We start from the raw sequence: 26,452 nt of genomic DNA, 5'->3' as shown, positions 1-26,452 counted from the left end.
AGGTCGCTATAAGGGATGTCATGCCCGAAACCACAATCACGGCGTTTGAATGTAAGTTACCTCATGAAAAGATTGACATTCTGAGATTTCATCAGCCTGGTTTCCTGTTGTGGGGACAGTTTTTCATTACACCAACCAAATGTGAAAGTCTGTTTGGCAGACTTCTACCCAACTATGTTTAGTTACAACTGAAAAGCTCAGTCTACTTCTACTACTCAGTTGCTACTTATCTTGCCTTTTTGGCTGGTATTGTCCTTAATACCCAATAAGACTGATTGTCTTCAGGAACCACTTTTGGAAGTTTTTGCACACCAAAAGGATCATGTAGGCTATGTTCCTGGGTGCAAGTTGCCTCTAGACACTGATCGTGGGGCAGTAGCATTTTTCCACACTAATGGTCGTCGTTAGGATGGGGAAGCTGATCCAAGATCGGTACTAGGGGGAAACTTAGTCCGGACCAAGTTTGTGAAGCCATTACCAGGATGCTTCCATTAAAGGCACAATATTTAAACTCTAGTCCTCACGTGTCTGATTTTCTTATCCTGTAACTTTAGGATGAATTAATTGCTTTGTTGGATGTTATACATTGGCTTTCACAGTTACAAAGCGGTCATCTATTTAAAGGCAGAATACTCTGCGCAGGTGTAGAGCTGTGGTTGAGGGTAACACTCCCGGTACAAGTCACATATACAATTCCCCACTGGAGACCATGGGTCAATCCCTGCATCCACCTTTCCTATTGTGTCCCCCACCTGCCAAAAGCCCGCTCTGATTTCCATACTGTCTCAATAAAGTGTCAAAATACCCTCCAAAAATATATATTTGAATACACATCACTGGACCTTGAGTGCTGAAGTTAATTGCTGCATTGCTTTGATGGAATCCTATTCTTAACAATTTGCTGTATTGATTTTGTTAAAATTAATCAATCTCTATTTAAACTATAATGATGATACCACAGCTCAGTAACTACAGCTGTTAATGATAACACAGCTCAGTAACTACAGCTGTTAATGATACCAGCTCAGTAACTACAGCTGTTAATGATAACACAGCTCAGGAACTACAGCTGTTAGTGATAACACAGCTCAGTAACTACAGCTGTTAATGATACCACAGCTCAGTAACTACAGCTGTTAATGATGACACAGCTCAGTAACTACAGCTGTTAATGATGACACAGATCATTAACTACAGCTGTTAATTATAACACAGATCAGTAACTACAGCTGTTAATGATAACACAGATCAGTAACTACAGCTGTTAATGATAACACAGATCAGTAACTACAGCTGTTAATGATAACACAGCTCAGTAACTACAGCTGTTAATGATAACACAGCTCAGTAACTACAGCTGTTAATGATAACACAGCTCAGTAACTACAGCTGTTAATGATGACACAGATCAGTAACTACAGCTGTTAATGATAACACAGATCAGTAACTACAGCTGTTAATGATAACACAGATCAGTAACTACAGCTGTTAATGATAACACAGCTCAGTAACTACAGCTGTTAATGATAACACAGCTCAGTAACTACAGCTGTTAATGATGACACAGCTCAGAAACTACAGCTGTTAATGATAACACAGCTCAGTAACTACAGCTGTTAATGATAACACAGCTCAGAAACTACAGCTGTTAATGATAACACAGCTCAGTAACTACAGCTGTTAATGATAACACAGCTCAGTAACTACAGCTGTTAATGATAACACAGATCAGTAACTACAGCTGTTAATGATAACACAGATCAGTAACTACAGCTGTTAATGATAACACAGCCCAGTAACTACAGCTGTTAATGATAACACAGATCAGTAACTACAGCTGTTAATGATGACACAGCTCAGTAACTACAGCTGTTAATGATGACACAGATCAGTAACTACAGCTGTTAATGATAACACAGATCAGTAACTACAGCTGTTAATGATAACACAGCTCAGTAACTACAGCTGTTAATGATGACACAGCTCAGAAACTACAGCTGTTAATGATAACACAGCTCAGTAACTACAGCTGTTAATGATGACACAGCTCAGTAACTACAGCTGTTAATGATGACACAGCTCAGAAACTACAGCTGTTAATGATAACACAGCTCAGTAACTACAGCTGTTAATGATAACACAGCTCAGAAACTACAGCTGTTAATGATAACACAGCTCAGAAACTACAGCTGTTAATGATAACACAGCTCAGAAACTACAGCTGTTAATGATAACACAGCTCAGTAACTACAGCTGTTAATGATAACACAGCTCAGTAACTACAGCTGTTAATGATAACACAGATCAGTAACTACAGCTGTTAATGATAACACAGATCAGTAACTACAGCTGTTAATGATGACACAGCTCAGAAACTACAGCTGTTAATGATGACACAGCTGTTAATGATGACACAGACCAGTAACTACAGCTGTTAATGATAACAAATCTGTTAATGATAACACAGACCAGTAACTACAGCTGTTAATGATAACACAGCTCAGTAACTACAGCTGTTAATGATAACAAATCTGTTAATGATAACACAGACCAGTAACTACAGCTGTTAATGATAACACAGCTCAGTAACTACAGCTGTTAATGATAACACAGCTCAGTAACTACAGCTGTTAATGATGACACAGCTCAGTAACTACAGCTGTTAATGATGACACAGCTCAGAAACTACAGCTGTTAATGATAACACAGCTGTTAATGATGACACAGCCCAGTAACTACAGCTGTTAATGATAACACAGCTCAGTAACTACAGCTGTTAATGATAACAAATCTGTTAATGATAACACAGACCAGTAACTACAGCTGTTAATGATAACACAGCTCAGTAACTACAGCTGTTAATGATAACACAGCTCAGTAACTACAGCTGTTAATGATACCACAGCTCAGTAACAACAACTGTTAATGATACCACAGATCAGTAACTACAGCTGTTAATGATACCACAGCTCAGTAACTACAACTGTTAATGATAACACAGCTCAGTAACTACAGCTGTTAATGATAACACAGATCAGTAACTACAGCTGTTAATGATAACACAGCTCAGTAACTACAGCTGTTAATGATACCACAGCTCAGTAACTACAGCTGTTAATGATACCACAGCTCAGTAACTACAACTGTTAATGATAACACAGATCAGTAACTACAGCTGTTAATGATACCACAGCTCAGTAACTACAGCTGTTAATGATAACACAGATCAGTAACTACAGCTGTTAATGATAACACAGCTCAGTAACTACAGCTGTTAATGATGACACAGCTCAGTAACTACAGCTGTTAATGATAACACAGATCAGTAACTACAGCTGTTAATGATAACACAGCTCAGTAACTACAGCTGTTAATGATAACACAGATCAGTAACTACAGCTGTTAATGATAACACAGATCAGTAACTACAGCTGTTAATGATAACAGCCCAGTAACTACAACTGTTAATGATGACACAGCTCAGTAACTACAGCTGTTAATGATAACACAGCTCAGTAACTACAGCTGTTAATGATAACACAGCTCAGTAACTACAGCTGTTAATGATAACAGCCCAGTAACTACAACTGTTAATGATGACACAGCTCAGTAACTACAGCTGTTAATGATAACAAATCTGTTAATGATAACACAGACCAGTAACTACAGCTGTTAATGATAACACAGCTCAGTAACTACAGCTGTTAATGATAACACAGATCAGTAACTACAGCTGTTAATGATAACACAGCTCAGTAACTACAGCTGTTAATGATAACACAGCTCAGTAACTACAACTGTTAATGATAACACAGCTCAGTAACTACAGCTGTTAATGATAACACAGCTCAGTAACTACAGCTGTTAATGATAACACAGCTCAGTAACTACAACTGTTAATGATAACACAGCTCAGTAACTACAGCTGTTAATGATAACACAGCTCAGTAACTACAGCTGTTAATGATAACACAGCTCAGTAACTACAGCTGTTAATGATAACACAGCTCAGTAACTACAGCTGTTAATGATGACACAGCTCAGTAACTACAGCTGTTAATGATACCACAGCTCAGTAACTACAGCTGTTAATGATAACACAGATCAGTAACTACAGCTGTTAATGATAACACAGCTCAGTAACTACAGCTGTTAATGATGACACAGATCAGTAACTACAGCTGTTAATGATGACACAGCCCAGTAACTACAGCTGTTAATGATAACACAGATCAGTAACTACAGCTGTTAATGATAACACAGATCAGTAACTACAGCTGTTAATGATGACACAGATCAGTAACTACAGCTGTTAATGATAACACAGATCAGTAACTACAGCTGTTAATGATAACACAGCTCAGTAACTACAGCTGTTAATGATAACACAGCTCAGTAACTACAGCTGTTAATGATAACACAGATCAGTAACTACAGCTGTTAATGATAACACAGCTCAGTAACTACAGCTGTTAATGATAACACAGATCAGTAACTACAGCTGTTAATGATAACACAGATCAGTAACTACAGCTGTTAATGATAACACAGATCAGTAACTACAGCTGTTAATGATAACACAGCTCAGTAACTACAGCTGTTAATGATGACACAGCTCAGTAACTACAGCTGTTAATGATGACACAGCTCAGTAACTACAACTGTTAATGATGACACAGATCAGTAACTACAACTGTTAATGATGACACAGATCAGTAACTACAACTGTTAATGATGACACAGATCAGTAACTACAGCTGTTAATGATACCAGCTCAGTAACTACAGCTGTTAATGATGACACAGCTCAGTAACTACAACTGTTAATGATGACACAGCTCAGTAACTACAGCTGTTAATGATGACACAGCTCAGTAACTACAGCTGTTAATGATGACACAGCTCAGGAACTACAGCTGTTAATGATGACACAGCTCAGTAACTACAGCTGTTAATGATGACACAGCTCAGTAACTACAACTGTTAATGATGACACAGCTCAGTAACTACAGCTGTTAATGATGACACAGCCCAGTAACTACAGCTGTTAATGATAACACAGCTCAGTAACTACAGCTGTTAATGATAACACAGCTCAGGAACTACAGCTGTTAATGATAACACAGCTCAGTAACTACAGCTGTTAATGATAACACAGCTCAGTAACTACAGCTGTTAATGATAACACAGCTCAGTAACTACAGCTGTTAATGATAACACAGCTCAGTAACTACAGCTGTTAATGATGACACAGATCAGTAACTACAGCTGTTAATGATAACACAGCTCAGGAACTACAGCTGTTAATGATAACACAGCTCAGGAACTACAGCTGTTAATGATAACACAGCTCAGTAACTACAGCTGTTAATGATAACACAGCTCAGTAACTACAGCTGTTAATGATAACACAGCTCAGTAACTACAGCTGTTAATGATAACACAGATCAGTAACTACAGCTGTTAATGATAACACAGATCAGTAACTACAGCTGTTAATGATAACACAGATCAGTAACTACAGCTGTTAATGATAACACAGCTCAGTAACTACAGCTGTTAATGATAACAGCCCAGTAACTACAACTGTTAATGATGACACAGCTCAGTAACTACAGCTGTTAATGATAACAAATCTGTTAATGATAACACAGACCAGTAACTACAGCTGTTAATGATAACACAGCTCAGTAACTACAGCTGTTAATGATAACACAGCTCAGTAACTACAGCTGTTAATGATGACACAGCTCAGTAACTACAGCTGTTAATGATAACACAGCTCAGGAACTACAGCTGTTAATGATAACACAGCTCAGTAACTACAGCTGTTAATGATAACACAGCTCAGTAACTACAGCTGTTAATGATAACACAGCTCAGTAACTACAGCTGTTAATGATAACACAGATCAGTAACTACAGCTGTTAATGATAACACAGCTCAGGAACTACAGCTGTTAATGATAACACAGCTCAGGAACTACAGCTGTTAATGATAACACAGATCAGTAACTACAGCTGTTAATGATAACACAGATCAGTAACTACAGCTGTTAATGATACCACAGCTCAGTAACTACAGCTGTTAATGATAACAGCCCAGTAACTACAACTGTTAATGATGACACAGCTCAGTAACTACAGCTGTTAATGATAACAAATCTGTTAATGATAACACAGACCAGTAACTACAGCTGTTAATCTGTGTTTCAGATGAGGATGAGGTGGGCGATAGAATCACTGTGAGGAGTGATGAAGAACTCAAAGCCATGCTGTCATATGTGAGTATTGTTCACTTCAACATGACACTTTGTTGGACTCCCATACCCCCAGTTTACCTGACTAGATTCCCAAACCCCCAGTTTACCTGACTAGACTCCCAAACCCCCAGTTTACCTGACTCCCATACCCCCAGTTTACCTGACTAGTCTCCCAAACCCCCAGTTTACCTGACTAGACTTCCATAACAACAGTTTACCTGACTAGACTCACATACCCCCAGTTTACCTGACTAGACTCCCAAACCCCCAGTTTACCTGACTAGTCTCCCATACCCCCAGTTTACCTGACTAGACTCCCATACCCCCAGTTTACCTGACTAGACTCCCATACCCCCAGTTTACCTGACTAGACTCCCAAACCCCCAGTTTACCTGACTAGACTCCCATACCCCCAGTTTACCTGACTAGACTCCCATACCCCCAGTTTACCTGACTGTACTCCCATACCCCCAGTTTACCGGACTGTACTCCCATACCCCCAGTTTACCTACTAGACTCCTATAACCACAGTTTACCTGACTAGTCTCCCAAACCCCCAGTTTACCTGACTAGACACCCATACCCCCAGTTTACCTACTAGACTCCCAAACCCCCAGTTTACCTGACTAGACTCCCAAACCCCCAGTTTACCTGACTAGACTCCCAAACCCCCAGTTTACCTGACTAGACTCCCAAACCCCCAGTTTACCTGACTAGACTCCCATACCCCCAGTTTACCTGACTAGACTCCCAAACCCCCAGTTTACCTGACTAGACTCCCAAACCCCCAGTTTACCTGACTAGACTCCCATACCCCCAGTTTACCTGACTAGACTCCCATACCCCCAGTTTACCTGACTAGACTCCCAAACCCCCAGTTTACCTGACTAGACTCCCATACCCCCAGTTTACCTGACTACACTCCTATAACCACAGTTTACCTGACTACACTCCTATAACCACACTGTACCTACTAGACTCCCATACCTCCAGTGTACCTGACTAGACTCCCAAACCCCCAGTTTACCTGACTAGACTCCCATACCCCCAGTTTACCTGACTAGACTCCCATACCCCCAGTTTACCTGACTAGACTCCTATAACCACAGTTTACCTGACTAGACTCCCATACCCCCAGTTTACCTGACTAGACTCCCATACCCCCAGTTTACCTGACTAGACTCCTATAACCACAGTTTACCTGAACACACTCCCATACCCCAGTTTACCTACTAGACTCCCATGACAGCAGTTTACCTGACAACACTCCTATAACAACAGTTTACCTGACAACACTCATATAACAACAGTTTACCTGACAACACTCATATAACAACAGTTTACCTGACAACACTCATATAACAACAGTTTACCTGACAACACTCATATAACAACAGTTTACCTGACTGTACTCATATAACAACAGTTTGCCTGACTACACTCCCATAACAACAGTTTACCTGACTACACTGCCATAACAACAGTTTACCTGACTACACTGCCATAACAACGGTTTACCTGACTACACTGCCATAACAACGGTTTACCTGACTACACTGCCATAACAACGGTTTACCTGACTACACTGCCATAACAACGGTTTACCTGACTGCACTGCCATAACAACGGTTTACCTGACTGCACTGCCATAACAACGGTTTACCTGACTGCACTGCCATAACAACGGTTTACCTGACTGCACTGCCATAACAACGGTTTACCTGACTGCACTGCCATAACAACGGTTTACCTGACTGCACTGCCATAACAACAGTTTACCTGACTGCACTGCCATAACAATGGTTTACCTGACTACACTACCATAACAACAGTTTACCTGACTACACTGCCATAACAACGGTTTACCTGACTACACTGCCATAACAACGGTTTACCTGACTACACTGCCATAACAACGGTTTACCTGACTACACTGACATAACAAAAGTTTACCTGACTAAGGGAATGTTTAGTCTTGGTGTGGGTTTTCCTTGTGCCAAGTGTTATAATCAAGATGGACAAATCATTGAAGTGTTTTCTCCTGCATTTTCGTTTTTGGTCCAGTACACAAGTAACGTTCGCAAGTAACGTTCGCAAGTAACACAGTAATTGTTTATGGCACATCAACATTTATAACAAAAGTTGGTGGAACCGTTTACATTTTAGGGATGAACCTTGTGGACATTGCAGAGGTGAGCTGAGTTCTTCTGGTATTTACAGAGGTCCCAACTTGTAATTACGTTTCCTTTCACATCCTTTAAAAAAAAATACAAATTAACAGTAACAAATGCAAATGAAACCCCCCAAAAAGCTATTTTCTGGCGTGGGTCTTTTTGATTGAGATGACAGCCTTTGTGTTGAATGAGTGTTGCTATGGCCAAAGATTGAAAATAACACTGCATTTGGAAAATAAATTATCTCCTGTTGAAGAATTCTTAAAAATGGAATAAAGTAAATATAATTACTGACCCCGGTATACCATTGAGGCAGCAATTATAACCTTCTTTTTCACTCCGCTATTGAGTGTTTTTTGTTGAAGGGGGGGAAAGCTATTAAAAATCTATTACAACAGATCTTTTCACCCAGGGCCACAGTGTGCTCATTGCTAAGCAGACTGGTAAAGATGACAAGTAACTCTACATATTTCTGCCTTTCTGTCTCCTACAACAAAGCACTGTATGTGGGCGATTCCACGCCAGCGGGAGCAGAACATCTTTTTTCTATCTCGGATTGTTCCAGCAATTCTCACATAGACACTTCATTGGGAGGAAGGATGTCTGATGTGTTTTGTTTTTTTACATTTGTGCCACGTTTGACCCTTTTTAAACCTTTACAATCCTGCTGTAAGACCTTATGAACCATACATGTTATACTCATAGTCTGCTTTAACATATGGAGTATATCTAGATTCTTATGCACGTTTTTCACATTCATTTATTCAACAGAAAAAAATATATATTTCTGCAAAATCAAAAAGGGCACTTTTGAGATTTAATATTTTAAAATTTGAATAAATGAATGTGGACATTTTTATATCGGAATCAGGACATATGTTAGAGCACACTATATGGAGTATAATACCACCAACATGTACGGTTCATACATCGTAAGGTCTTACAAGAAGCATCCATAGGTCTATACAATGGCCACTTTCATCATGATTTTCTTTTTAAATACAACATGTAAAAAAACATGTCAAACATCCTTCCTCCCAATGAAGTTCCTATGTGAGAATTTCCAGAACATTACAAAAATATTTTCCACTCCCGCTAACGTGGAATCGCCCGTGTCTGATGTGCCAATCGGTGTCGTCATGGTAACGTGACCTTTTTTGGCAAGTGCCCCCAACCTTCAGTCCTCTGCATTGGACCGGGTTTAGGCAAAAGAGTGACAGCAATATAAAAAAATAAATAAAGATATGTTATTGACTTCACCAAGGTTACGAAAGGAATTAGACATGTCAACACGTTTTATTTCAGCCTCTCAGCTCAAATGGAGAGAGAAGTGAGACTTTGTATACCCGTTTAAAATGCCTCATGGACGTATGTACCCTATAGGTCTAAGCCTTCATGTTGATGAAGTAACAGTACACTCAAATCTGTTATGTAGAGAAACCTATCTGTTGTATAGAGGCTATACTTGTGTTTGGAACACATCTCTCCTGTTTTTTTGTCTTGTTGATTTACTTTTCAAGTCCCCCCACCCGCTTCCCCCTCCCCCGCGTGATGTTACCGTCTTCCTTCATAGTTACTGTTCACATCACGGACATTAAGAGTAATGACTTGTAATGGGCTTCTTCACGAGGTACACTGAAAAGCTAAATGAACTATCCATTTTTATTATTTATTATTCAGTACTTAAAGTTTCGCCTCATTAAAAAGCAGGCCCCCCTGGGCGGAGAATATTTGTCAAAATCTACTCTTCATCTGGGGATGTCTTTTACCCCCCATCAGCTTACAACGATGGCGCTGTAGCCACAGGCTGAGTCTCCTCTGTGTCAGAGCCTTTATTACTCCTTCGTCTTGGATGCTTTGTTGTCATTGGGTATCATTGGGTATCCCAGGGTTTGCTGGTGCTAGTGTGAAGCTGATTGAACGGGCAGAGTGGCCTAGACAGCTGTAGTGGTGTCGAGCTGTAGGGAGAGGGGGGACGGGAAACATATTGACCTTGCCTTGATTGATTTACAAGTCCCTCACCCTCAGGAGATACTTTTTGACTATTTTCCCCCCACAATCAAATCAAATCAAATCAAGTTGTATTGGTCAAATGCGCCGAATACAACAGGTGTAGACTTTTTACAGTGAAATGCTGAATACAACAGGTGTAGACTTTTTACAGTGAAATGCTGAATACAACAGGTGTAGACTTTTTACAGTGAAATGCTTACTCATGAGACCATTCTCAACAGTGCAGTTAAAAAGGAAGACAAATAAAGGAAGCAGAATAAAAACAATAACAAGGCTATATACAAGGAGTAATTACCAGTACTGACTTAATGTTCAGGAGTACCAGTACTGAGTCAATGTGCAGGGGTACCAGTACTGACTTAATGTTCAGGAGTACCAGTACTGAGTCAATGTGTAGGAGTACCAGTACTGAGTCAATGTGCAGGAGTACCAGTACTGAGTCAATGTGCAGGGGTACCAGTACTGAGTCAATGTGCAGGGGTACCAGTACTGAGTCAATGTGCAGGGGTACCAGTACTGAGTCAATGTGCAGGGGTACCAGTACTGAGTCAATGTGCAGGGGTACCAGTACTGAGTCAATGTGCAGGGGTACCAGTACTGAGTCAATGTGCAGGGGTACCAGTACTGAGTCAATGTGCAGGGGTACCAGTACTGACTTAATGTTCAGGAGTACCAGTACTGAGTCAATGTGCAGGAGTACCAGTACTGACTTAATGTTCAGGAGTACCAGTACTGACTTAATGTTCAGGAGTACCAGTACTGAGTCAATGTGTAGGAGTACCAGTACTGAGTCAATGTGCAGGAGTACCAGTACTGAGTCAATGTGCAGGAGTACCAGTACTGAGTCAATGTGCAGGGGTACCAGTACTGAGTCAATGTGCAGGGGTACCAGTACTGAGTCAATGTGCAGGGGTACCAGTACTGAGTCAATGTGCAGGGGTACCAGTACTGAGTCAATGTGCAGGGGTACCAGTACTGAGTCAATGTGCAGGGGTACCAGTACTGAGTCAATGTGCAGGGGTACCAGTACTGAGTCAATGTGCAGGGGTACCAGTACTGAGTCAATGTGCAGGGGTACCAGTACTGAGTCAATGTGCAGGGGTACCAGTACTGAGTCAATGTGCAGGAGTACCAGTACTGAGTCAATGTGCAGGAGTACCAGTACTGAGTCAATGTGCAGGAGTACCAGTACTGAGTCAATGTGCAGGGGTACCAGTACTGAGTCAATGTGCAGGGGTACCAGTACTGAGTCAATGTGCAGGGGTACCAGTACTGAGTTAATGTGCAGGGGTACCAGTACTGAGTTAATGTTCAGGAGTACCAGTACTGACTTAATGTTCAGGAGTACCAGTACTGAGTCAATGTGCAGGAGTACCAGTACTGAGTCAATGTGCAGGAGTACCAGTTCTGAGTCAATGTGCAGGGGTACCAGGTAGTTGAGGTAATAATATACAGAGTAGCACCAGCTGTGTGTGTGTGTGTGTGTGTGTGGTATGTGTGGTATGTGTGGTGTGTGTGTGTGTGTGTGTGTGTGTGTGGTGTATGTGTGTGTGTGTTTGTGTGCGTGTGTGTGTGTAGTATGTATGTGTTGGTAGAGTCTGGTGTGTGTGTGTGTAGTATGTATGTGTTGGTAGAGTCTGGTGTGTGTGTGTGTCTGTGTGTGTGTGTGTGTTGGTAGAGTCTGGTGAGTGTGCATAGAGCCGGTGCAAGGTAGTTTGTGTTTGAGGAAGAAGTTGAGCAGAAATATTGATGTGGCAGGGTGAGCTATTTGTGTGGACCGTTTGGGCACTTAAACCTCGCCAAGTGTACACTTGGTTTAAGATGGACGCTAGCAGAGGCGGGAAGTTAATGGAGTTGTATTGGAGACGTTTGACCGTGACTGATTCAGTCATTATGGATCGTGTGAATTCACCATAAGTCTGGCAGTCGACTTTGAGCTCTACAATGACACTAGCACACAGACTGCAAAGAGGAGGCTCACCACTGAGGGAAGTGAATGAGATATATCATGAAGAAATCAAGTGGTTTTGCTTCTTTTGTCACGTTATGTGATACATTTACTCTTGAGATGCAGTGAATCTTTGTGAAATGCGATGAATTGGTGTTTTCGCCCTTTAACACAAGTGACTTTCGATAGTTCTCTATCATAGTGGCTCTTCATCAGTGAAAGAGCTAATTTCATCTGAGCAGGAACATAATCACACAGAGTAGCTCTATCGCCTGGTTGGTGTGTGTGCTGCTCCAGATCTATGTGTCACATCTCCAAACTGACTGAAATATTTCCATACGATACAACATTCCTCACCGCCACCGACACAAAAACACATTGCTTCGTCCACATATTTTCGGATGCTGCACAACAAATCTCCAATCTCTCGGTAAAGGAATTCGGGCCCCCTATAATGGCTTTCTGCTCCTCTCGGGACGAGCGTGTCTGGCGAAAAGCTGCTGATTGCCAGGGAAAATTGTAATACAGGTATATAATATACGCGAGGCAGGCTTCCCGGGCGTCTTATGCAAGGGTTATGCATTTCAGCAATCCATTTGTATTCATATTCAAAGCATATGGGCTTCTTTGGTTCGCTGCTGTGGCCGTTTGGCCTCCGTAGAGACCCAGGTGCATTCTGCCTGGCTGTCGTTAATTCCAGATGACTGGATAGCCATTGTGCAAAATTAATATGAATTAAGAGAGGCCAATGTATTAGGTGCGTAAGGGGGGGAAATTCATTAGGTACCTATCCTCAACACTGTTTCAGAGTAGGAGTGATGAACTACCATTTAATCCATTTAATTTCATATAATTGTCATTTAAAAGGCCAAACAAATCATGTAAAACACTTTAACAGGGCTGTGACGGTCATGGAACTCTACATGACTGTAATTGGTCTCATAGCAAAAAACACACATTTTCTCCTTTCCTCAGCTCCTGACTGTGTGCTGCCATAGATATATCATTAATAGAACAGGCATCAAGTCAATGATGGCATAATGGGTGGCCAGGTGGCCATTGCGAGGAGCAAAGCAGGAAGTGTGCCCATCAATATGTGCTGTGATTTGTTGATTCAACTTAACTGAAATAATACCTTCTATTGTATGAGCCACATCAGTTAACATCATTAAAAATACATTTTCTACATTACCATGGCAATTATTGCGTCATAATAACAGCCACGCCTGTTCTATTCATTGTATTTCTATGTGTGCTGCTGCTGCTGCAGGGAGGGGAGTGTTGTCTAGGCAACCCAAGACTTGTTCGCTACAAAACCAAGGAGCATCAAAGTTCCATCACATTGTTAAAAGTCCATGTTACCGCAGGAACGGACTCAACCGCACCAAAGCCCGGCCGTCCCGTCTTCAGTCAGCTGTTCTTTAAATGGTTATGACGGTCTTCACCCATAACCGTCGGTTACACAATTATACGGTAATTGTGCCAGCCCTACCCTTGAATTTGATATGCACCTATCGATTAATTATCATCATGTCAATCTTAAACCATCTTCTGTGTATGACTCTCTAAGGACCTTTATTTTGAAAGGCAGACAAAAAAATAAATAAAGAGAGCATCCTTTGGCATGCGAGTCCTGTGAGACAAGCCAGTCTTCCAGGCAACTCTAATCATTGCTCGGCACCTTGAGTGGCTCGGAGCCGCCGTGGTGAAAGTTAAAGACTGACCCGTGTCAGCTCGTCTACCACGTGACCTCATTCCCCTCCTCCTCCTATCATATGCCCCCGGAGGTAGCAGCCCTAATTGCATCCCGTGCTCTCCTGTTCCCCCTCCTTGTCTGCTAATGATGATGAGCTTCCTGCAGCCTGGGCCTGCGCTCTCTCCCCTCTCTCTCTTCTCTCTCTCCTCTCTCTCCCCTCTCTCTCTCTCCTGTCCCCCTAGGCTGAGCGATGGTATTTGTGATCCGACGCTGTTTAGTTATTGGCCAACAAAGGGGAATGTCTTTTAATACACCTTTTAAAAGATTAGGTGGTAATTGTTGCGGTCTTAATCAATAGGGTAGCCGAGTGGAAAATTAAAGGTGTGTGTGAGAGAGAGAGAGAGCATGTTGCTGTGTTAGTCCCATTGTTCCTGTTCAGCCTAGTGACAACACCGGAGGGCAAGTGGAGGGATGGGACCTGAGGAGAGGCTGACAGTGATAAATAGGCCTTTTAATAACAGCTGTGCCTCTTGGGGAGCCGTTCAGATCCATTCTGATTCCGAGCTGGCCCTGCCCATCTACATTTAAATATCTAGAGTGATATGCACATCTATACTAGATAGGAAATGTATAAACATCAGTGTTTGTTAGGTTTTTATATACACTGACTGACGCATGGAAAAACTGAGCCTTAATCTGTCACACACATTTCTAGCCACCCCCTGCAAGTATCCATCTGCGTCTGTGCTTATGGGCCTGATTGTCAGGGACAAGACCTCTATGTTCATTTACAAAGGTCTCAAACCTCCAAAGAAGTGGGCGGGGTTAAACACACACTCACACATTTCTTAACAGATGGTTTAGTTAACTGAAACACGAATTGCAATGTTGCTTTGGCAGGAGTCTCCAAGGCTGGTGTGTGTGTGTGTGTGTGTGTGTGTGTGTGTGTGTGTGTGTGTGTGTGTGTGTGTGTGAGAGAGACCGGGTCTAACTGACTGTAGGCTGAGCTGATGACCTGGAGAGGAGGAGGTTGAGGCTACAGCCGTTCCTCAACTAGCCCACAGGACACTAGTCTCTACCTGCAGCAGCTTTCAACACAGCATGTGTTTGTTGGAGACTAAGCTATACTCACCACCATGCTGTTGATAAAACATTTGGTTCAAAAGGATTTACGTTCTCTATCCTCCTCTTCCTCACTGATGATTATTGGGTGTCTCTTCCTGTCTCTCCTCAGTACTGCAATAATGTGAAGGAGCAGCGGATGAATGGCCTACTGCCTGAGCCTCTCCAGATATTTCCTCGAGGTATGTAGTGTGTGTAGTGTGTGTGTGTGTGTGTGTGTGTGTTCTGAGCACTACAAACTTAGTTTTCTAAGCTCTGTGACGAGATCACAGTTCATTGATGGGGAGGGATGTTGGCTGTGTAGAGAGACTGGGTGCTGGGGCGAGAGAGAGACTGGGTGCTGGGGCGAGAGAGAGACTGGGTGCTGGGGCGAGAGAGAGACTGGGTGCTGGGGAGAGAGAGAGACTGGGTGCTGGGGAAAGAGAGAGAGACTGGGTGCTGGGGAAAGAGAGAGAGACTGGGTGCTGGGGAAAGAGAGAGAGACTGGGTGCTGGGGAAAGAGAGAGAGACTGGGTGCTGGGGAAAGAGAGAGAGACTGGGTGCTGGGGAAAGAGAGAGAGACTGGGTGCTGGGGAAAGAGAGAGAGACTGGGTGCTGGGGAAAGAGAGAGAGACTGGGTGCTGGGGAAAGAGAGAGAGACTGGGTGCTGGGGAAAGAGAGAGAGACTGGGTGCTGGGGAAAGAGAGAGAGACTGGGTGCTGGGGAAAGAGAGAGAGACTGGGTGCTGGGGAAAGAGAGAGAGACTGGGTGCTGGGGAAAGAGAGAGAGACTGGGTGCTGGGGAAAGAGAGAGAGACTGGGTGCTGGGGAAAGAGAGAGAGACTGGGTGCTGGGGCGAGAGAGAGAGACTGGGTGCTGGGGAAAGGGAGAGAGACTGGGTGCTGGAGAAAGAGAGAGAGACTGGGTGCTGGGGAAAGAGAGAGAGACTGGGTGCTGGGGAAAGAGAGAGAGACTGGGTGCTGGGGAAAGAGAGAGAGACTGGGTGCTGGGGAAAGAGAGCGAGACTGGGTGCTGGGGAAAGAGAGCGAGACTGGGTGCTGGGGAAAGAGAGCGAGACTGGGTGCTGGGGAAAGAGAGCGAGACTGGGTGCTGGGGAAAGAGAGAGAGACTGGGTGCTGGGGAAAGAGAGAGAGACTGGGTGCTGGGGCGAGAGAGAGAGACTGGGTGCTGGGGCGAGAGAGAGAGACTGGGTGCTGGGGCGAGAGAGAGAGACTGGGTGCTGGGGAAAGGGAGAGAGACTGGGTGGTGGAGAAAGAGAGAGAGACTGGGTGCTGGAGAAAGAGAGAGAGACTGGGTGCTGGAGAAAGAGAGCGAGACTGGGTGCTGGGGAAAGAGAGCGAGACTGGGTGCTGGGGAAAGAGAGCGAGACTGGGTGCTGGGGAAAGAGAGCGAGACTGGGTGCTGGGGAAAGAGAGAGAGACTGGGTGCTGGGGCGAGAGAGAGAGACTGGGTGCTGGGGCGAGAGAGAGAGACTGGGTGCTGGAGAGAGAGAGAGAGACTGGGTGCTGGGGAAAGAGAGAGAGACTGGGTGCTGGGGAAAGAGAGCGAGACTGGGTGCTGGGGCGAGAGAGGTGCTGGGGCGAGAGAGAGGTGCTGGGGCGAGAGAGAGGTGCTGGGGCGAGAGAGAGGTGCTGGGGCGAGAGAGAGGTGCTGGGGCGAGAGAGAGGTGCTGGGGCGAGAGACAGAGACTGGGTGCTGGGGAAAGAGAGAGAGACTGGGTGCTGGGAAAAGAGAGAGACTGGGTCCTGGGGAGAGAGAGAGAGAGACTGGGGGCGAGAGAGAGAGAGACTGGGTGCTGGGGAGAGAGTGGTGGGTGCTGGGTAGAGGACTAGAGAACTGTGGGTGCTGGGGAGAGAGTGGTGGGTTCTGGGTAGAGGACTAGAGAACTGTGGGTGCTGGGGAGAGAGTGGTGGGTTCTGGGTAGAGGACTAGAGAACTGTGGGTGCTGGGGAGAGAGTGGTGGGTTCTGGGTAGAGGACTAGAGAACTGTGGGTGCTGGGGAGAGAGTGGTGGGTGCTGGGTAGAGGACTAGAGAACTGTGGGTGCTGGGGAGAGTGTGGTGGGTTCTGGGTAGAGGACTAGAGAACTGTGGGTGCTGGGGAGAGAGTGGTGGGTTCTGGGTAGAGGACTAGAGAACTGTGGGTGCTGGGGGGAGAGTGGTGGGTGCTGGGTAGAGGACTAGAGAACTGTGGGTGCTGGGGAGAGAGTGGTGGGTGCTGGGTAGAGGACTAGAGAACTGTGGGTGCTGTGGAGAGAGTGGTGGGTTCTGGGTAGAGAACTAGAGAACTGTGGGTGCTGGGGGGAGAGTGGTGGGTGCTGGGTAGAGGACTAGAGAACTGTGGGTGCTGGGGAGAGAGTGGTGGGTTCTGGGTAGAGGACTAGAGAACTGTGGGTGCTGGTGAGAGAGTGGTGGGTTCTGGGTAGAGGACTAGAGAACTGTGGGTGCTGGGGGGAGAGTGGTGGGTTCTGGGTAGAGGACTAGAGAACTGTGGGTGCTGGGGAGAGGACTAGAGAACTCTGGGTGCTGGGGAGAGAGTGGTGGGTGCTGGGTAGAGGACTAGAGAACTGTGGGTGCTGGGGAGAGAGTGGTGGGTTCTGGGTAGAGGACTAGAGAACTGTGGGTGCTGGGGGGAGAGTGGTGGGTTCTGGGTAGAGGACTAGAGAACTGTGGGTGCTGGGGAGAGAGTGGTGGGTTCTGGGTAGAGGACTAGAGAACTGTGGGTGCTGGGGGAGAGTGGTGGGTTCTGGGTAGAGGACTAGAGAACTGTGGGTGCTGGGGAGAGAGTGGTGGGTTCTGGGTAGAGGACTAGAGAACTGTGGGTGCTGGGGAGAGAGTGGTGGGTTCTGGGTAGAGGACTAGAGAACTGTGGGTGCTGGGGAGAGAGTGGTGGGTGCTGGGTAGAGGACTAGAGAACTGTGGGTGCTGGGGAGAGAGTGGTGGGTGCTGGGTAGAGGACTAGAGAACTGTGGGTGCTGGGGAGAGAGTGGTGGGTTCTGGGTAGAGGACTAGAGAACTGTGGGTGCTGGGGAGAGAGTGGTGGGTGCTGGGTAGAGGACTAGAGAACTGTGGGTGCTGGGGAGAGAGTGGTGGGTGCTGGGTAGAGGACTAGAGAACTGTGGGTGCTGGGGAGAGAGTGGTGGGTGCTGGGTAGAGGACTAGAGAACTGTGGGTGCTGGGGAGAGAGTGGTGGGTTCTGGGTAGAGGACTAGAGAACTGTGGGTGCTGGGGAGAGAGTGGTGGGTTCTGGGTAGAGGACTAGAGAACTGTGGGTGCTGGGGAGAGAGTGGTGGGTTCTGGGTAAAGGACTAGAGAACTGTGGGTGCTGGGGAGAGAGTGGTGGGTGCTGGGTAGAGGACTAGAGAACTGTGGGTGCTGGGGAGAGAGTGGTGGGTTCTGGGTAGAGGACTAGAGAACTGTGGGTGCTGGGGAGAGTGGTGGGTTCTGGGTAGAGGACTAGAGAACTGTGGGTGCTGGGGAGAGAGAGGTGGGTTCTGGGTAGAGGACTAGAGAACTGTGGGTGCTGGGGAGAGAGTGGTGGGTTCTGGGTAGAGGACTAGAGAACTGTGGGTGCTGGGGAGAGAGTGGTGGGTTCTGGGTAGAGGACTAGAGAACTGTGGGTGCTGGGGAGAGAGTGGTGGGTCCTGGGTAGAGGACTAGAGAACTGTGGGTGCTGTGGAGAGAGTGGTGGGTTCTGGGTAGAGGACTAGAGAACTGTGGGTGCTGGGGAGAGAGTGGTGGGTTCTGGGTAGAGGACTAGAGAACTGTGGGTGCTGGGGAGAGAGTGGTGGGTTCTGGGTAGAGGACTAGAGAACTGTGGGTGCTGGGGAGAGAGTGGTGGGTTCTGGGTAGAGGACTAGAGAACTGTGGGGGCTGGGGAGAGAGTGGTGGGTTCTGGGTAGAGGACTAGAGAACTGTGGGGGCTGGGGGGAGAGTGGTGGGTTCTGGGTAGAGGACTAGAGAACTGTGGGTGCTGGGGAGAGAGTGGTGGGTTCTGGGTAGAGGACTAGAGAACTGTGGGTGCTGAGGGGAGAGTGGTGGGTTCTGGGTAGAGGACTAGAGAACTGTGGGTGCTGGGGAGAGAGTTGTGGGTTCTGGGTAGAGGACTAGAGAACTGTGGGTGCTGGGGAGAGAGTGTTGGGTGCTGGGTAGAGGACTAGAGAACTGTGGGTGCTGGGGAGAGAGTGGTGGGTGCTGGGTAGAGGACTAGAGAACTGTGGGTGCTGGGGAGAGAGTGGTGGGTTCTGGGTAGAGGACTAGAGAACTGTGGGTGCTGGTGAGAGAGTGGTGGGTTCTGGGTAGAGGACTAGAGAACTGTGGGTGCTGGGGGGAGAGTGGTGGGTTCTGGGTAGAGGACTAGAGAACTGTGGGTGCTGGGGGGGAGAGTGGTGGGTGCTGGGTAGAGGACTAGAGAACTGTGGGTGCTGGGGAGAGAGTGGTGGGTTCTGGGTAGAGGACTAGAGAACTGTGGGTGCTGGGGAGAGAGTGGTGGGTTCTGGGTAGAGGACTAGAGAACTGTGGGTGCTGGGGAGAGAGTGGTGGGTTCTGGGTAGAGGACTAGAGAACTGTGGGTGCTGGGGGGAGAGTGGTGGGTTCTGGGTAGAGGACTAGAGAACTGTGGGTGCTGGGGAGAGAGTGGTGGGTTCTGGGTAGAGGACTAGAGAACTGTGGGTGCTGGGGAGAGAGTGGTGGGTTCTGGGTAGAGGACTAGAGAACTGTGGGTGCTGGGGAGAGAGTGGTGGGTTCTGGGTAGAGGACTAGAGAACTGTCGGTGCTGGGGAGAGAGTGGTGGGTTCTGGGTAGAGGACTAGAGAACTGTGGGTGCTAGGGAGAGAGTGGTGGGTTCTGGGTAGAGGACTAGAGAACTGTGGGTGCTGGGGAGAGAGTGGTGGGTTCTGGGTAGAGGACTAGAGAACTGTGGGTGCTGGGGGGAGAGTGGTGGGTTCTGGGTAGAGGACTAGAGAACTGTGGGTGCTGGGGGGAGAGTGGTGGGTTCTGGGTAGAGGACTAGAGAACTGTGGGTGCTGGGGAGAGAGTGGTGGGTGCTGGGTAGAGGACTAGAGAACTGTGGGTGCTGGGGAGAGAGTGGTGGGTTCTGGGTAGAGGACTAGAGAACTGTGGGTGCTGGGGAGAGAGTGGTGGGTTCTGGGTAGAGGACTAGAGAACTGTGGGTGCCCATGAGTGGAGAGAATCAACACAGCCACTGCAAAGCAATCAATCAAAATTGACAGAGCCTTTAACATGGACTTTAATGGTTTTGTGTTGAGGACAATGTGCAGAGTGGCTTCCTCTCCCTCTAAAACTCACTAAAGCTCTAATTCATTTCATGTTCCATGTGTGTTTTCTAAATGTTTTCACAACTAAGAGAGAAAGTGTTATCGATGTGTGTTCTGTTTCACCAATGAAACAGTTAGTTGTTCCTTGCCCGTCACTGTGGGCTTGTTCACACTTGATAAGAGTTAGGATATTACACAATGCTCTATTGTCCTCAAACTCAACTGTGGACCTCACCGCCAGTTCCACTGCATGTTTTCATTGTCCCCTCTAATCAGAGACTGATTTAGACCTGGGACACCAGGTGGGTGTGTAGTTAATGATCAGATAGGACAGTAAAGCCAGCAGGCTCCGGACCTCATAGGGTCAGAGTTGAATACCCCTGCTCTACTGAATACTTGGAGTATCTTTATGTACAGTGTATAAATAGAACCTGTTTGTGTTGGAAAAGACTGTTTGAACATACTTCCCCACAGCCCATGTATTTATACAGTACAAGTGTTTCTTCACGTCACCATCTAGCCGCGTATGTGTAACTGAAACGGAGCATAACTACAAATGTCTGCCACTAGTCCTCCACACCTCCAGCCAAGCAGCAACCCATTTATAAACGGAGCCTGAAAAAAAAAAAACATATTTTCCTAATTCCCCTCTCTCTCCCGGTCTCCAGAGCCACATCTCAATCATTTTTCTGCACAGCTAATTTCAGATTCACCCTCATTTCGCCTTTTTAAACGATTCCTTTTCAGCACCATTTGTAAATGGCCCTGTGATGTGTTCTAAAATTTAGTCAATTACTGTTTCAGCCGGCAAGACTCCAGGGATCCGGAACATACATGGCCTGAAGGTACCCATCTCAATAATTGTTTCAGGAGAAAAGTTGGGGCGAAATGGATTGGTAACGCTGTGTTCCACTTATTGAAATGTCAATTGAAGTCAAGGTTCTCTTTCTCACACACACACACACACACACACACACACACACACACACACACACACACACACACACACACACACACACACACACACACACACCCCCTCTCTCTCTCCGCTTTGTATTTATATATGTAGATGTCTGGCTGTATTCCTTTCTTTTTTCTCTCTCTCTCTCTCTCTCTCTCTCTCTCTCTCTCTCTCTCTCTCTCTCATTCTCTCCTCTTTAACATTCTCTCTCTCTCTCTCTCTCTCTCTCTCTCTCTCTCTCTCTCTCTCTCTCTCTCTAACATTCTCTCTCTCTCATTCTCTCCTCTTTAACATTCTCTCTCTCTCTCTCATTCTCTCTCTCTAACATTCTCTCTCTCTCATTCTCTCCTCTTTAACATTCTCTCTCTCTCTCTCTCTCTCTCTCTCTCTCACATTCTCTCTCTCTCATTCTCTCCTCTTTAACATTCTATCTCTCTCTCTCTCTCTCTCTCTCTCTCTCTCTCTCTCTAACATTCTCTCTCTCTCATTCTCTCCTCTTTAACATTCTCTCTCTCTCTCTCTCTCTCTCTCTCTAACATTCTCTCTCTCTCATTCTCTCCTCTTTAACATTCTCTCTCTCTCTCTGTCTCTCTCTCTCTAACATTCTCTCTCTCTCATTCTCTCCTCTTTAACATTCTCTCTCTCTCTCTCTAACATTCTCTCTGTCTCTCTCTCTCTCTCTCTCATTCTCTCCTCTTTAACATTCTCTCTCATTCTCTCCTCTTTAACATTCTCTCTCTCTCTCATTCTCTCCTCTTTAACATTCTCTCTCTCTCTCTCTCTCTCTCTCTCTGTCTCTGTCTCTGTCTCTGTCTCTGTCTCTGTCTCTCTCTCTCCTTCCTCAGCTCCCAGTACTCATTTGGTTACTCTGTGATGGGCGGCTAAGAGCAGGGTATTATATTCTAAGCTGCCCCCAAAGCATCATGGTCCCCTCAATTTTCACACATCTGATTGGATGTTGAAGATGAGCAGGGTTAGACCAAGTCAAGTCAAGCAGTACCACGGAGGAAAGGCTTTTACACCCGACCATGAAATGGTCATTACCCAGAACCCCCATTCAGAAACACCCCAGACACTCCATCCCCGTGTTCTGCTCATATGTTAGCTATTGAAACCTTTCTGCTAATTACAATGTCTTAAGTGGGTTAACCAAGCTGACAACCCTTTCTCTAGGTCATTCTTAAATCCATGCTCCATTCTAATAAGACTACACTGCGTTCTGTTTTAATCGTAGTGCTGGGCTTCCCTTGAAATGCTGATATCGCCATACCTTTATTTAACACATACGTCAAGTGTTCCTGTTGACAACGTTTTGATGGGGAATCTCTTTTAAGGTCAAATGTGTGTTTCTCCCTCGATGATGTTGAAACCCTGTGATGATGTTTCATCTCAAATGAATTGGCTTGAGAAAATGAGGTGGAACAAGAGACTGTACATTTAAATCAGGTCTTCTCTGGGCACTAATTAAAGGGAGAATCCCTGCCTTAGTGGACCAAACACGGTGACCTGTGGACCTCAATTAAACAAGTTATTTTTAGAACGACCACCCCGTCTTCCCTCTTGTTTCTCTTTTGTTCAACCTGGGTTGAATCCGGGTGTGCTGGGTCTTCGGTGTAAAAACCCTACCTTACCCATGCAGAGCTGGACAGAATTACATGTCCTAGAGAGATGGTACTTTTCCCCCTAATGTGAGTCTTTCAATACGTTTTTTCATCGATGTTCCTCCCATAGTTGTCATTATGGTCATTTCTGTACCACCACTACACACACTGCCACCCTCTCTTCTCTATCTCTCTCTCTCCTCTATCTCGCTCTCCCTGTCTCCCTCGTTCTCTCTCCTCTATCTCTCTCTCTCCGTCTCCCTCGTTCTCTCTCCTCTATCTCTCTCTCTCTCCCTGCCTCCCTCGTTCTCTCTCTCTCTCTCCGTCTCCCTCGTTCTCTCTCCTCTCTCTCTATCTCCCTGTCTCCCTCGTTCTCTCTCTCCCTGTCTCCCTCGTTCTCTCTCCTCTCTCTCAAGCTACTCCTCCCCTCTCTTTCTCTCTAACAAAAGTCAATTAACCCTCAGTTTGAACGGAGAGAAAAAGAGAGAGAGAGAGTGTGTTGAGTGAGTCAATGGGTTCATTAGAAGGCCTGTGTGCTTGCTGCCTGGCTGGCTGCCTGGCTGGCTGGCTGTTGGCCTTGCCACCTTATTGTCTCTGTCTCCTTTTGGCCGCAGGTGAACACAAGGCCCAATGACTGTTCCCCCGCCGCCGTCGGCTCTGTGCCCAACAATAGGTGAGGAGTCTGGAGGGTTAAGGCCCAACTGCCTGGGGATGGATGGAGGAGGGATGGATGCATGGGGGAGTGTATGTAAATGCCGGTGGGTGGGTGGGTGGGTGGGTGGGTGGGTGGGTGGGTGGATGGGTGAATGGGTTGATAGATGGGTGAATGAGTGGGTTGGTGGATGATAGATGGATGGGTGGATGGATAGATGGGTGAATGGGTGGATAGATGGGTGAATGGGTTGATAGATGGGTGAATGAGTGGGTTGGTGGATGGATATATGATTGTGCTTCTCAAATATACAGTGTATTTGAATATCTTGGTATCTATGTACAGTACCAGTCAACAGTTTGGACAAAACTATTCATTCAAAGGTTTTTCTTTATTTGTACTATTTTCTACATTGTAGAATAATAGTGAAGACATCAACACTCTGAAATAACACATATGGAATCATATGTTAAACAAATCAAAATATATTTTAGATTCTTCAAAGTAGCCACCCTTTGCCTTAATGACAGCTTTGCACATTCTTGGCATTCTCTCAACCAGCTTCATGAGGTAGTCACCTGGAATGCATTTCAATTAACAGGTGTGCCTTGTTAAAAGTTAATTTGTGGAATTTCTTACCTTCTGATTGAGACAATCAGTTGTGTTGTGAAAAGGTAGGGGTGGTGTACAGAAGATTGCCCTATTTGGTAAAATACCAAGTCCATATTTTGGCAAGAACAGCTCAAATAAGCAAAGAGAAATGACAGTCCATCATTACTTTAAGACATAAAGGTCAGTCAATCTGGAAAATTTCAAGAACTTTGAAAGTTTCTTCAATTGCAGTCACAAAAACTGTCAAGCGCTGTGATGAAACTGGCTCTGATGAGGACCGCCACAGGAAAGGAAGACCCAGAGTTACCTCTGCTGCAGGGGATAAGTTCATTAGTTACCAGTCTCAGAAATTGCAGCCCAAATAAATGCTTCACAGAGTTCAAGTAACAGACACATCTCAACATCAACTGTTCAGAGGAGACTGCGTGAATCAGGCCTTCAGATGCTGCAAAGAAACATCTACTAAAGGACACCAATAATAAGAAGAGACTTGCTTGGGCCAAGAAACATGAGCAATGGACATTAGACTGGTGGAAATCTGTCCTTTGGTCTGTTGAGTCCAAATTTGAGATTTTTGTTTCCAACAGCCGTGTCTTTGTGAGATGCAGAGTAGGTGAACGGATGATCTCTACATGTGTGGTTCCCACCGTGAAGCATGGAGGAGGAGGTGTCATGGTGCTTTGCTGGTGACACTGTCGGTGATTCATTTAGAATTCAATGCACACTTAACCAGCATGTCTACCACAGCATTCTGCTGCGATTCGCCATCCCATCTGGTTTGCGTTTAGTGGGACTATCATTTGTTTTTCAACAGGACAATAACCCAACACACCTCCAGGCTGTGTAAGGGCTATTTGACCAAGACGGAGAGTGATGGAGTGCTGCATCAGATGACCTGGCCTCCACAATCACCCGACCTCAACCCAATTGAGATGGTCTGGGATACGTTGGACTGCAGAGTGAAAGAAAAGCAGCCAACAAGTGCTCAGAATATGTGGAAACTCCTTCAAGAATGTTGGAACAGCATTCCAGGTGAAGCTGGTTGAGAGAATGCCAAGTGTGTGCAAAGCTGTCGTAAAGGCAAAGGGTGACTACTTTGAAGAATCTAAAATAAATTTCAACACTTTATTTTGGTTACTACATTATTTCATAGTTTTGATGTCTTCACTATTATTCTACAATGTAGAAAATAGTAGAAATAAAGAAAAACCTTAGAATAGTACATGTAGTCCAGTACATGTGTCCAGACTTTTGACTGGTACTGCAGACTACATCACACCTTTGCTCTATAGCCTGTGTCTTTTGACTGGTACTGCAGACTACACCTTTGCTCTATAGCCTGTGTCTTTTGACTGGTACTGCAGACTACACCTTTGCTCTATAGCCTGTGTCTTTTGACTGAATCCAGATGTTGTCATTTTTCAGTTCCAGTCTAAAGAAGTCATCCGCAGAGCTAAAGAAGATTTTGACGAATGGACAGGTATTGTATTTCTCCCCCTTCTGAAATAACACACACGTGTCCCCACTAGGCGCTGTCCGCAGGGCCTTGGCCTGCACCCTGTTAGATCCTGTTGGAGAAGACACATCATGTCCCTGTTAGTGTCTGGTCCTGTTATAGAAGACACATCATGTCCCTGTTAGTGAGTGGCTGGTCCTGTTATAGAAGACACATCATGTCCCTGTTAGTGACTGGTCCTGTTATAGAAGACACATCATGTCCCTGTTAGTGTGTGGCTGGTCCTGTTATAGAAGACACATCATGTCCCTGTTAGTGACTGTCTGGTCCTGTTATAGAAGACACATCATGTCCCTGTTAGTGACTGGTCCTGTTATAGAAGACACATCATGTCCCTGTTAGTGACTGGTCCTGTTATAGAAGACACATCATGTCCCTGTTAGTGTCTGGTCCTGTTATAGAAGACACATCATGTCCCTGTTAGTGTCTGGTCCTGTTATAGAAGACACATCATGTCCCTGTTAGTGACTGTCTGGTCCTGTTATAGAAGACACATCATGTCCCTGTTAGTGACTGTCTGGTCCTGTTGTAGAAGACACATCATGTCCCTGTTAGTGTCTGGTCCTGTTATAGAAGACACATCATGTCCCTGTTAGTGAGTGGCTGGTCCTGTTATAGAAGAC

The 26,452-nt window shown here is 45.5% G+C and overlaps 1 protein-coding gene across 1 annotated transcript in view; it reads left to right on the top strand.

The window, feature by feature from the left end:
• The window catches only part of LOC120024759 (dual specificity mitogen-activated protein kinase kinase 5-like), a gene marked incomplete at its 3' end in the record, with an annotated part of 106,989 nt that overhangs the window by 535 nt on the left and 80,002 nt on the right, over nt 1-26,452 (top strand). Inside the window, exons 2-7 of the mRNA XM_038969045.1 lie at nt 3-51; nt 6,215-6,282; nt 15,327-15,396; nt 21,292-21,332; nt 23,664-23,722; nt 25,739-25,793. Coding sequence (XP_038824973.1) covers nt 3-51; nt 6,215-6,282; nt 15,327-15,396; nt 21,292-21,332; nt 23,664-23,722; nt 25,739-25,793 — 342 coding nt within the window. The remainder of the gene's footprint in view (nt 1-2; nt 52-6,214; nt 6,283-15,326; nt 15,397-21,291; nt 21,333-23,663; nt 23,723-25,738; nt 25,794-26,452) is intronic.

This window comes from Salvelinus namaycush, chromosome 30 (genome assembly GCF_016432855.1).
Source record: "Salvelinus namaycush isolate Seneca chromosome 30, SaNama_1.0, whole genome shotgun sequence".
Taxonomy (NCBI): Eukaryota; Metazoa; Chordata; class Actinopteri; order Salmoniformes; family Salmonidae; genus Salvelinus; species Salvelinus namaycush.
The sequence above is the reverse complement of the archived record's forward strand: the minus strand, read 5'-3'. Positions and strand labels throughout refer to the sequence as shown.